Source organism: Callospermophilus lateralis, chromosome 8, assembly GCF_048772815.1.
Source record: "Callospermophilus lateralis isolate mCalLat2 chromosome 8, mCalLat2.hap1, whole genome shotgun sequence".
Classification (NCBI taxonomy): Eukaryota; Metazoa; Chordata; class Mammalia; order Rodentia; family Sciuridae; genus Callospermophilus; species Callospermophilus lateralis.
Genome location: NC_135312.1, coordinates 115,097,780 through 115,110,720, shown reverse-complemented (window position 1 = coordinate 115,110,720; position 12,941 = coordinate 115,097,780). Strand labels below are relative to the sequence as shown.

At 30.7% G+C, this 12,941-nt stretch overlaps 1 protein-coding gene across 6 annotated transcripts in view; it reads right to left on the bottom strand.

The window, feature by feature from the left end:
- The window catches only part of Lrba (LPS responsive beige-like anchor protein), a 719,595-nt gene that overhangs the window by 374,209 nt on the left and 332,445 nt on the right, over window positions 1-12,941 (bottom strand). For all 6 annotated transcript variants that reach the window (XM_076865289.2, XM_076865291.2, XM_076865292.2 and 3 more), the window contains exon 37: window positions 1,824-1,990. In XM_076865289.2, coding sequence (XP_076721404.2) covers window positions 1,824-1,990 — 167 coding nt within the window. The remainder of the gene's footprint in view (window positions 1-1,823; window positions 1,991-12,941) is intronic.

Below are 12,941 nucleotides of genomic sequence, written 5' to 3'. Positions count from 1 at the left end.
AATGTATTTAGCAGCAAGCCAACAGGATGCCAACTAGTCTCATTTGGGTGAAAAAAAGCAAAATATGTCTCTTTATCTGGATTTCCAGAAATACTAAAATTTCAGAATTTACTTCAAATATTCTGATTGCACAGAATAACAAAGCTGAGTCTATTCAGAAATACCAATCAGAATAACAAAGCTGAGTCTATTCAGAAATACCAATTATTTCTAGATAAATACATTTCACAGTACATCTATTTTTCCAAGACACTGTATTACAGTAAAACCACTTCACAAAAAAAGCAGTTTTCATTCTGATAGCACAGGTACACTGTGCTACACAAAGGTAAAGCTAAAATTTTAATACCATTAAAAATGACCAATGTAACACCTGGCAAAAGTTACCTAAAGGTTTTTTTTTTTTTTTTTCTTTTTTCAATTTGTAAAACTCCTTTTAGGTGAAAAAAAACTTAAAAATATTAAATAAATACATATTAATTTCTCACTATGTGCCAGGCACTATACCTGAAAGTAATAACCTCATTTATTCAGTATCTGATGTCAAATGACCACACTGAATCTATAACATTAAAGTATCACAAAACTCTAAAACCTTCAAAACATCTACACACATGCACACGCTTCCTCCCCTCTTTTATACGTTGTAAGACAGGGGACCAGAGATCATTGACTCAGTAATTCATGTCATTCCATGACCACTCTTACACCTAAGAAATTAAAAAAAACAAACAAACGAACAAACAAAAAAAACATGGTTCCTATCTTTATTCTGTTACTTTTTGACCTCAAATAGTTAACTTGTAACACCTGGAACCAAAAATTATATACTGAGAAATGTAACTCATGTAAATGTTCTCTGTAATGAATAATGAACTTGAAAAATACATCTCTAACATTTACCTTTCAAAAAGACAAAATTATTTATTTTTACAGAAAATTTTCTAAACTAGAATATAATGTCCTTGAGATATGTACATTGATTAAAACAGTATAAGAAAATTACACTTGAAAAACATACAATTTATTATTTTTTTCTTTTTCCTTTTTTTCATTCTTCTAGATAGGCTAAATATCTGGTATCAATATTTAGCTGCTCTTAGCAAATGATCATACATTTATGCAAAAATGAGGCATTAAAACAATTTTTTTCTAATGGGAGAATACAAAAATGTTTTTCATTAACATTACATGAAAGAGTCCAAGCATGTTTCTATGATTTGTAGCATAAAACATTTCATGGGGAATAAATTTCACAATTTGTCTAAGTTTCTTAGTCCTAAAAGGTAATTTAATTTTTTTTGTTCCTAGAAAGTAGAATTAAGAAAAGCAAGTTCAGTTTGGTTATCTGAAAAAGGTATGTATATTGAATAAAATTTTAAGAGTGCATTTAACAAATTTTATCATCAAAGTCCTCCAATTTGCAACATGACTTGAGAAAACAAAACATTTTATTGTGTTTTCAAATTTATGTGGTAAAACTCTAAAGTGTAAAATAAGGAATATATTATTAAAATAAAATAATATATTTACAGAAACTCAATTAGTGAAGCTAATAAAATAGTTTATGTCAACTGCTAACTTTATCATTCACTCCAAATGGAATAAACAGATATGAGCAAATCTTCTTTTAGAGGGAACTACAGTATCTCAGAAGACTTATAACTATATTCATACTTATTTTCTCATTTCCCTTTGCTTTAAATTCATAGTAAATAGTAAAATACAAAATAAAAAATTACTCTGTTCTTCATCCAGCCTTGATCATAAAGCTGGGCCATCTGGGGAAAACCCGGGGCCAAACCTGAAAGGTGTCCCTTTACCTCACTGCAGAATTTCCCCAGGCTCCATGCTTGTCTGTGAGAATGTTGATGATTTTCTGGATTAGTTGAGTTGCTGTCACATGGTCTCGATATTTAGCTGCTCTTATCAAATGATCACACATTTTCTCTTCTTCTCGTTTGTCTGCAGAATACTGCGCACAAAGTGACTTGGATAGGAAGGGGAAAAAAAAAGAAAAGAAACACTTGTTCATACTATAAAAATATGAGAGAAAAACTAAAAACGCATCAAAAAATAATGTTTAGCATTAACCAAAGCAATCAAAAATTTACAGTTACATTTCTATCATTCTTTAATTGTCTAGGATTTAGTGATCTGCTTTCTTGACATAATATCCCACAAGAATTTACTTCTCTGAAGTCAATCATAAAATACACTCAGAAGTTGTTAATATTGAAGCAGATAACTAAACAATAAGAAGTAGTTAGTCAAGTAAATGCAGGGGCCCAGCATTACAGATGGCATGAAGTGAAGCTGAAAAACTTGAGACATTGAATAAGGAGAATAATGGTACGAAATTAGTTTGGAGAGGTATGCAGGAACAGCATCATTTATGTCATGTAATTACTGTGAGAAATTTAGACTTTATTCTAATGGAATAGGTTTTAAATAGTGAATAAGAAACTGATTTACATATTAAAATGGCCACTATAGCTGTTATTTTGAGAATGAACTGTAGAGACAAGGTAAGTGAAGTGAGAAGACAAGTTATGTAGCCAACTCAGAGGCGCAGAAAAGAAAAGAATTACCTTATAGTAGCAAACTACACTAGTTTCTAATACATTTAAAAAATGAAGTAGTTGCATCTTTTAAATTCTACTTATAACAAATGGACTAGTAGCACTGGAATCACAGTGAGATTAAAAATGTAGAATCTCAGGTCTCATATCAAACCAACTAAATCAGTATCTGAATTTTAATAAGATCCCTGGGAAATTTATATATACATTGAAATTTGAAAAGTACTGAGTTATCACTTTTGCCCCCCAAATAGTATGATTCATTAGCAATAAGAAGATAGAATGTAATTTCTATTTTCCAAAAGGTTTATTTCTTTGCAATTTTAATTCAAGTACTTGTGGCATCATGTTTATGATGCTATAGTGAGTATCTTGCTTCAAAGAAGAAAAGATGAAAATATGAAGATTGATATAAATTTGATCCTTTATAGCCTCTATTAGACTCCTGACCTTAACTTCAAGTTCACAAACACACACACATACACATATACACACACAAAAAAAACCCTGTGACAACCTAAATTTGATGTTGGAAGAAATATTATTTTATGTATGTGATATATTTTGTAGTTCCCTGCCTTTCCTGTTGTTTAACAGTTTGAAGAAATTGCTGCCACACACAACTACCATCAGGGCCCAGGTATCAAAGAACACTGTCATAATCCTAAACCAATCGGGAAAATAATCACACCTACACTGACAAGCTAGCTCAGGGAAGGGTACTTGATGCAACTGTTGCATTAAGAGCAAAGTTGAGGTTTTTGCTGGATACTTTGCTCCTTCCTTTCAGTGTGTAAAAGGAAGCATATTACTTCCAGAAGTGCTAAAAACTCTCTGTACCAAGAGGCAACCTGGTCTGAAAATAAAGCCAAATCTAAAGAGAACAGAACTATGAGAATAATAGAGAACAGTCTATTTCAGATGGAATCATGAACTTCTAGATCAAATCCTGAAAACAACTTACCTGTAGATATTCTATGAGACATTTTATTTTAATTTTTTATAAGGTCCAATAAATTCCTGGTTATTTTGTGCCTATGTGAATTGGGATTTCTTTTCATTCTACCAAAAGCAACTCAAAAGATATGGTGTATATGTACATGCATAAGGAATCAAATATCTCTCAGTCTGTGCAATGCACTATAATACAGAAATCAAAGGATGAATTTAATAATGGAAAAATTTGAGAAGATAACTTACTCTTGGGTGGGAATAAAATGGAACCTCTCAAACAAATTCAAGCCCCCCCCCCCAAAAAAAAACATAAATTAATTCCAGTAAAAGGAAAAGCAATACATTTTGACCCAAATACAGTTGAAAAAGTAATATATTAAAGAAATTCTGGAATGCAGAATCATTATTTGTTCATATAAACAATTATACAGTTGGGAAGCAAAACCAAAACAAGATTGCACTATCATCTTGCTGCTATGTGCTGACAGTCTTAGGCAACTACCATATTTACCTCTTTAAGTCTAAATGTCCTCATCTGCAAAATGAGGGGATAATAATAGCTCTAAGAATCTGTCAATTAGAAATTTGGGGTGACTTTTTGAAAGAGCACTTGAACACAGATGAGTACAAGTTCCTCAGAACATTTACACTGGTAAAAGAAAACTATTCTATTTCACCTAAATATTGAAGTGGAGAAAATGAGTCTAATAATAGGAACTACATTAATTTATCACTAATTAAGTACAAATATCATATCTATATTTAAAAAGTAAGCATCATGCTAAATAAACCACAGGAGAGCACAACTGGTCAAAAATATGATTTGAAATACTAAAAGAAAGAAAATACTTAAGAAACATCTAAAGGGACAACCATTTAAGTAAAGATAACTAGGGAATTATTTAATTGTAACAGAAATATAATTTCAAATCTGATATTTTCAAAAGTTCATGCAAGAGCCAAGGAACATTTAATAGGTTACCTCACTTCTAGTCTAACTATACCCCAAAAGGAATAGTGCAGAATGGCAGAAAGATTTCTATACTTTCAACATGCCCTACTGCATCCATAATCAGTCTTTTTCTATCTTTTTCTAATAGGAGGAAATTTAAGCTATTGGTAGAATTTGGAAAATCACTGGTTTCAGTACTCCTCTGAAACATCACATACAGAACAGTACTAAAATCACCCAGCTAGAATGCACTGAACTGTATTATTTCTATGTTTTACTAATGGTAGACTAATTTCTTTATCAAATTATATTTCATAAACATTTGATAAGCTATTAAAGTTTGCTTGAAAAGGCATAATTCTAAAAACAAGAACTCAAGGTAAGCTAAATAGTAAAATGGTTTTAAAGTGTTCTTTAATGGATCCTCCTTTACAATTTGAACAGCAACTTTTCATATCTGACATAAAATCTATAGATATAAATCACATTAAAGGACTATTCTTTCCTGATTATCAATCTCTGTCTCTTTGTGGAACATTAGAGTCACATTTGACCTTAAAACATGATAAAAGGAAACCAAACAAGAATGTTTCTTAAAGATATAATGAACTTGTATCTATTTCAAAAAAAATATTTATAATGTAATTTGAAGATGCTCTTATTAAAAACTGATAATAAATTCTACACATAACGTATCATTCAATGTCAACTACAACTGAGGAATATTTGTTTTAAGACCAAATGTATATTACTTAGCAATGGGACACGTTCGTGTGTGCACTTTGTGTTTGAAGGTTGAACAAAGGTACCCTATGAGACACTACAAAAAACTGCTCTATAAAATAATGGCATAAAAAGCATATGAAATAAAGGGTCAGATTTAAACCATTCATTCAACTTTATTTTAGGCAGGATTTCTTACTTTACATTAACTTCTCTATTTTCCTATTTCATGCATCATATAAACCAGGTAATAGAACATTACAATATGACTACAAAAATATCTAAATCTAAAAAAAGAAAAAGAAAAGAAATAAGCACCTTGAGAACTAACAATTCAATTTTTTTTTTGCTAAAAAACCCTAAGATTTATTAATGTAGAATTAACAAAGTAAATAAAAGATTAAATAAACTTCCTTCTTAGAAGAAATTCAGTTACAGCAAAAAGATAAAGAATAAGTGAAGAGGAAAGCAATTTGGAATGGCCATTGTAATTCAAGTGTCTTTACTAACTACTTAAATGGAAATGAAGAAACAGAGACAATAGTTAGACAATAGTCTAACTTTGCTATTTGTCCTTTGCATGAAAAGTGCAGAGAGGAGTGATCTTAAAATTAAGTAACACTCTTCTATGTTTCTGTCATCAACCTACCACCCCCCTCTTGGGGGACAAGCTTTATTCTTTATTATTCTCTATTATCAAATGCTAGTATTTTTCCAAGGCTTTGATAAAATGTTCCACAATAATATGATCCATTCCCACTTTATCTACTATCATCAATTTAGGTCAAGCTTTCAAATTTTCATATCTGATCCAGTTGTTTTTAAAAATATAAGCTTATATTTCTATCTACAGAATAATTTCCACTTGTCTGATAAGCGTGTAATATTAACAATGTACAAACTTGAAGAGGCGACCTTCATCTCAAATGTGCTATTATACTTGAGTGAGAAAGTTCTTGTATTTACTGTCATCTGTGACATCTCAATTATCCTCCATTCACATCCAATTCATTCCATCTTAGCAAAACCTCTTATTCCCTCAGCATGGCTCTTACACAGACCTCTATTAGTTCACAATTCAACTCTAGAATTAATCTAACTGAATTTCTCTGAATTATCCCAGAATTTTTTCTGTTTCTAGAATAAATTATTTTGGTATTGCACAGATATATCTATATGCTCCATTCCCACCATGCCCCCACAGAAACTGCATGACTATCACAAATATTTGACCAAAAAACTAGGACAAAATTTTATTAGCTAGAACTGGTGACCTATAATTCCACAATGTGGTTCATTACCTTTCTGCACACCTGCCTATTCCAGATACAGTCAAATTATACACTACTTCTCAACTATCCTCCAGACTTCTCATAAGAACAAGGAAATAAGTTTTTTCTTTTTAAAAAGGTCTGATGAGAAAGTGATGGCTAGAATTGGAAGGACAAACTACTAGAGGTGAGGAGGCTATGCAGAGAAAAAGATCTAGAAATACAGAGATCTTTTAACTCTTTGCTTGAATTCAGATGATAAAAAAATAAGAAAATTTTTTAAATAATTAGAAATTAAGAAATTTATTTCCAAATAACTGATAAAGATAGAATAACAATGACAATTGGGGGGGGGAATCATAGAATCAGCTAGAAAGGATTCAAAGGAAAACATATAGCTTTAAATATTATATTAGAAAAGATAAAAATGCTGAAATCAATATCCAAACTTCTATCTAAAATCAACACCCTCAATGAATCCCACCATTATGTATAATTACAATGAACTGATAAAAAAGGGGAAAAATAAAGAATAGGTAAAATCAATGACCTCAATACCTGTAAAAAAAAGAAAATCGAAAATTTAGAAAGAATTATATAATTAAATATAAAAATTAATTTAAAAACCATCAGCTGGTTTTTTGATAGTATGAACAAAAATATCTACCCAAAATGTTCAAGAACAAAGAGAGACATATAATTATCAATATCATAAATGGAAAGATGAGACATTTCAATACATATCCTACTGACATTAAAAGATACTAAGAAAATGTCCACTAGATATAAATGGTAATACAGAAATATTACAATGCTATGCTAGTTAATTCAGTAATGTAGATGAAATTGACAAATTCCTTGAAAGACACAAAACACCAAAACCAACTATCAAGAAGAAACTGAATATGTGAATAGACCTTCATCAAGTACAGAAACTGAATTCAACTAAATTCCTTATTATGAGGAAATTTCAGAACCAGAAGGCTATGCTGGTGACTCCTACTACATTTAAGGAAAAGATAATATCAATTGTTAAGTCTTTCAGATGCTATGAACTAACATATACACTACAACACATTTTTCATTCCAAGAACAGAAAATTAAAAGCCAGTGTAACATAGAGGCACAGTGGCACGCTCTTTTAATCCCAGAGATTGGAAAGGCTGAGGCAGATCTCAAGTTCAAGGCCAGCCTCGGCAACTGAGAAAGGCACCGAGCAACTAAGTGATGCTCTGTCTCGAAATAAAAAATAAAAAGGCTTGGAGATGTGATCAGTGGTTGAGCATTCCCTGGACTAAAAATATTAAGTGAAATTATACATCATGATGAAGTAGAGCTTGATTGAGTATTTGAAAATCATAAAATATAGAGAGCATATAACAGCAAAAAGGAGAAAATGTAGCATTATAGTGAAATTTTTGTAACAATAGCATTTTGAATCATTTAACAGTCTTTCATGGTAAACACACTTTTCAACCTACCTAACGTTCTGAAGGACATCTACGAAAACATAATTAATCTTAGGGGACAACAGAAGTATGTGTGCTTTCTCATGACTTCCATTTGATACCATAAGACAAGATACAAAAGTTAAAACTATAGCACTTCAGAAAAAAACAGAGAAATTATTGATGACCGTGGGATAGGCAGTATTCTTACACAGAATAGTAAAAAGTAAATCATAAAAGAAAATCACAAGCATCAAAAAAATTTGATAAATTAGATTTTATCAAAATGTATAACACCTACTTTTGCAAGACCATTTGTAAAATGAAGGTAATTCACAAAACGAGAAATAAAAATATTCATCATATATCTATAGCTGACAAATGACATCTCTATAGGATGTATAAAGAACTCTCACAACTAAAAAGACAACTCAAATGACATGCAAAGGATTTGAACAAACATTTCACAAAAGAGTCACAAATAGCTAATCAGCATATGAGAAATCATAGAGAATTGCACATAAAAATCACAATAAGTAATTACTACACATGATATCCATTAAAAGTATTGACCAAGTTGTGGAACAACTGAAACTCTCATACCTGCCTTGCTGGTTGGCGCTTAAAGTCTACAACTACTTTAGAAAATAGTCTGGGAGGGTGTAGTAGTAGAGCACTTGCCTGGCATTCAGGAGGCCCAGGGTTTGAGCCCTAGTACCACAAAAAGAAGAAAACAGTTCACCAGCTGAAACACATGCTGTACTGATATTTCCATCAAAATAACTCATATGAAAATGCTCCAAGTGCTCTTAAGCATCAAACACTGGAAACAACCATGATTGTCTTTAAATGAATGGCTAAATAAAGTAATACTACTCATCAATAAAAGAAACAAATTGGTAATATATACAACCATATGAACAAATATAAAAACCTTTATTCTGACCAGAAGAATCCAGACACTAGAATACCTATTTTATGAAACCATGCCTATGAAACTGTACAACAGGCAAACAATATAGAAAAATAGAAATAAAATCAGTAGTAGTGAATATGAATATATGGAGAAGAATTGACCACAGTAGATCATAAGTGAATATGATCTAGGATGGCAAAAATTTTCTGTCATGATTGTGGTGGTTACATAGGCATATACTTTGTTACAACTCAACAAACAATATAATAAAAATGAGAACACTTCATCATATGTAAACGATGATAAAATTTTAAGACATTTTTAAAACGTGAAAAAACAAAGCAGACCCAGAAGTAGTTAAAATACTCATGTAAAAAAAAATAAGTTCATATGTCAAATAGGTAAATATGATCTCCATAACAATAGGAAAAGAAAAATATCCAATAAGAAACTCATTAAGAAAAGAAGTACTTCACAAAACTAAGAAGTGGATAATTTATAACAAGCAATAGAAAAGATGAACAGCTTCATTTGTTTAAAAACATCCAAAATAAAAACAGAAGTACCAGAATGCCAAAATGAAAACCACTCATCAACTGTTAACCAGAATGTGAAGTAATGGGAACAGCAATACATTAACACTGGCAGTGGCACACACTTTTGTAAGACAATGGGACAATATGTATTAAAATGGGAAATGTGAACTGATTAATTCAATGCAATAATTAATTCTACCCTACAGAAATGCAAGAATATGTATACAAAACGATATGTAAAATGTTCAGAGCAGCACTATTTATAGTAGCTAAATATTGAAATCAACCCAACTGCTCATCAAACAATAAAGAAATTATGAAAAACTAATGGTCTACTCATGATGAAATATTATTCAGCAATGAAAATGACAGAGAATATTAAGAATTTCACAAACACAATGTTTAACTAAAAGTGTCAGAACAAAAGACATACTTGACTCCATTTAAATAAAAGGCAAAACCTGATAAAGAAATGATAGTACTAAAAGAAATGGTGTTGATGGAAACAAAGCAAGTCATTCCATAAAATTAGAACAGAAGGTACTTTACTGGGGCAGAAAAGGGCTGTGACTGGAAAGGCAGAGGGCTTCTTACAAGCTCTCCTTTCAGTCAAGAGAAAGTGGTAAATTAATGCTGAGACAATGTTTCCAAAGTTATGTTTCCAGGACAATATATTTTATGAGAAACAGGCTATAAAGCACATTTTCACTAATTTGCATATTATTAATAAAATAAAAATACATTACATTTGAAATTTTCCAGGCTAAAAAACTCAAAAATATTATAGAAGCTGTTCTCCTAATTTAGTAATATATTAAAGAATTTAAGTATGTTGCTTTCACAAGTTTTGTGCTTAAATCTTCTACCCCATTTGAATCAAATGTATGATATATAAAGATCATTGTAATGTTTTGAGCAACTAATTAAAAAATTTAAAAAGCATATACTTGCTTTTAAAAGCAAATCAGAGTAATGATATATGAAATAAAATAAAAGTTCTCTCTTCTATCTCCTCCTATTTGGTCAATGGTTTTCTATAAAGTTAGTGACTGTTTACAGTAAGATGCCACTTCTACATAAATAGAATCAAACTCTACATCTTTCCATATTAGGACACACAGTTTTACCTTCTTTATTTTATGTAGCTACAAGGAGCACTGAATTTTAGTTAACTAAACATTGCTTCTGCTAAACTTCTAAATGTACTATTTTACTTCTCAATTTGTTTAAAAATCACTTCCACTATAAATCCTGTCTCATGGGAAAGCATTTAAAAAGGAGATCAGCTAGGGGACAACAAATAAAGAAGCTTCTCAATATTTCACTTTTGGAGGTCTTTGTACTTGATCTCTTAACTCAGACATAAAATCTGATCCATAGATGGGGGGTGGGGGGAGTTGTCTACAGAAACCTCAGATAGACTCCTGAAAAAGACTTAGAAAAATGAAAGCTTAAAAACCTCAACAGCAAACAAAAGTCAACCAATGACAATGTGTGACAGCCACCTTTAATTCTGAAGTGATTTCTCTGTCATGCAATGCCTCAAAATATTGATTTCTCTCAGCATGAAAAAGCCTAAGCCAATGAAACAGATAGAGCACCATCCCCCTCCCCAGCCACCCCATAATAGCATTCAAGGTTAAAACAGGCAGAACACTTATCAAAGTATCTCTTCCATTCCTTCTTGTTTTAATGGACTGGATGCAGTGTGTTGGGTTCTTATCTCTACAAACTGCAGTCCTCAATATTTTTAAGTGATTTGAAGATTAATATAGGTTCTAATCTTTTACTTTAGCCTTTTGATAATAAAAACTAGTTTGAAAATGCTTTATATAATATTTATAAAAATCAAGTCAACACAAAGAAGGCAGCTATGGGTCAAATATACACATATGTTTTTCTTATTTCATTACTTTACTCAAGAACTTATTAACGATAAAACCACAAAATTCTTGGGTAAATACCTAAATACCTTCTAAAAGACAACCCAAATCCTTTAATGTGCATGTATATATCACACATCTGGTATGGTAAACAAAATGTGGTCAGTATCTGTGTTGAATAAAATTAACATGGAATTTAAACAATATAATGGGTAGAACCCAAATAATTTTTAAAAGATCATAAGATTGCATTTTTTAAAAACACACAAAATTAGAGTTTCTTATTTAAACTTCTAAGGTCTCTTACTTAAATGATTAAATGTATTTGCTACTACAAATATATAAATTTATATTGAAAAGTAAAAGTAGCTCAAGAATATACATAAAACTAAGTAAAAATGATTAATTCAATCTTATAAAAAAGTATGATTAACATTGTAATTAAGAGCACAAAATCTAGAGCAAGATAACTTAAATTTTAATGTTGACTGACACATTCTTGCTTGGGCAAGTTATTGAAAACCCTGTGCTTTAGTTTCCTCATTTAAAAATTAAAAAAGAGAGAGAGAGAGAGGTATCACAGTAAGATTTCCAGGAGGATCAAATAAGCATAGACATGAACTAATTAGAATGTTGCCTATATAGACTATTTACACCTTACACATATTATTGGTTTAATCATTATGTTATCAGAACACATAGCAAAAGTCTTTTTCATACTAGAATCTCAGGTACTTGAGCAAAATAATTCCAATATAAGATAAAAATAATCATAATATGAAATAACTATTTGGAGAGTCAATATATGCAGTGTGTCTGGGAGGAGTGAGAAAGATGAAACTATTCAAAATTAGGACAAATTTCACAGAGGAATTTAAAGGCCAAGCAACCGCTCACCAAGAATAAAGAACTCATATAGGATAGAAAAAAATACATATAGCAAAATTAAGCAAAAAAAAAAAAAAAAAAAAAAGCCCAGGTAAATAAGTTTTTAAAAGAAAAGATAGGAATGACAGACTAAGACATGCAATTGACACAGCCCTCCTGGCATGTTTATATTTTCCTTGCAAATCTATGTATTGTTGGCCATTTTTATTACAAAATTACTCCTCAAAGGTTTATATAAGTCATCTAACATATAAAATATTAATTAAATTTGCATTTATTAGCTATTGTTAGACTACAATAACTTTCATAATTATTCAAATGTTTTACTAACAACATTTTAGAACAATACATCTGAATATTAACTGGCTTTAAGGTGGTGTTTCTCAAACCATCTGTAGAGGAGGACTAGTTTTAAATTCTCTTTTAAAAATACACTGACGACTAATGCTTTTTGAAAAATTTGACTTTGCCAGATACCAAACCTATAAAGCAAGACTCAATTTCTGTACTGACTTGGAGGAATACGAACAACTAGTATGCTCAACAGACCATACTCTAGTAGCACTAGTATGAAAGGCAAGGAATTAGAAACCATTTTTATCAAATAAAGTACAATCATTTTACTTTGTATGATAAATACTTGCTTTAGAACAAAATGCTTCATGTAAAAATGTTTTATCTTAACTTTGTATTAATAAACCATAAAAAAAAAAGTAGTCAAGGGCTGGGGTTATGGCTCTGTGTTACAGTGCTTGTCTAACACTGTGAGGCACTGGATTTGATCCTCA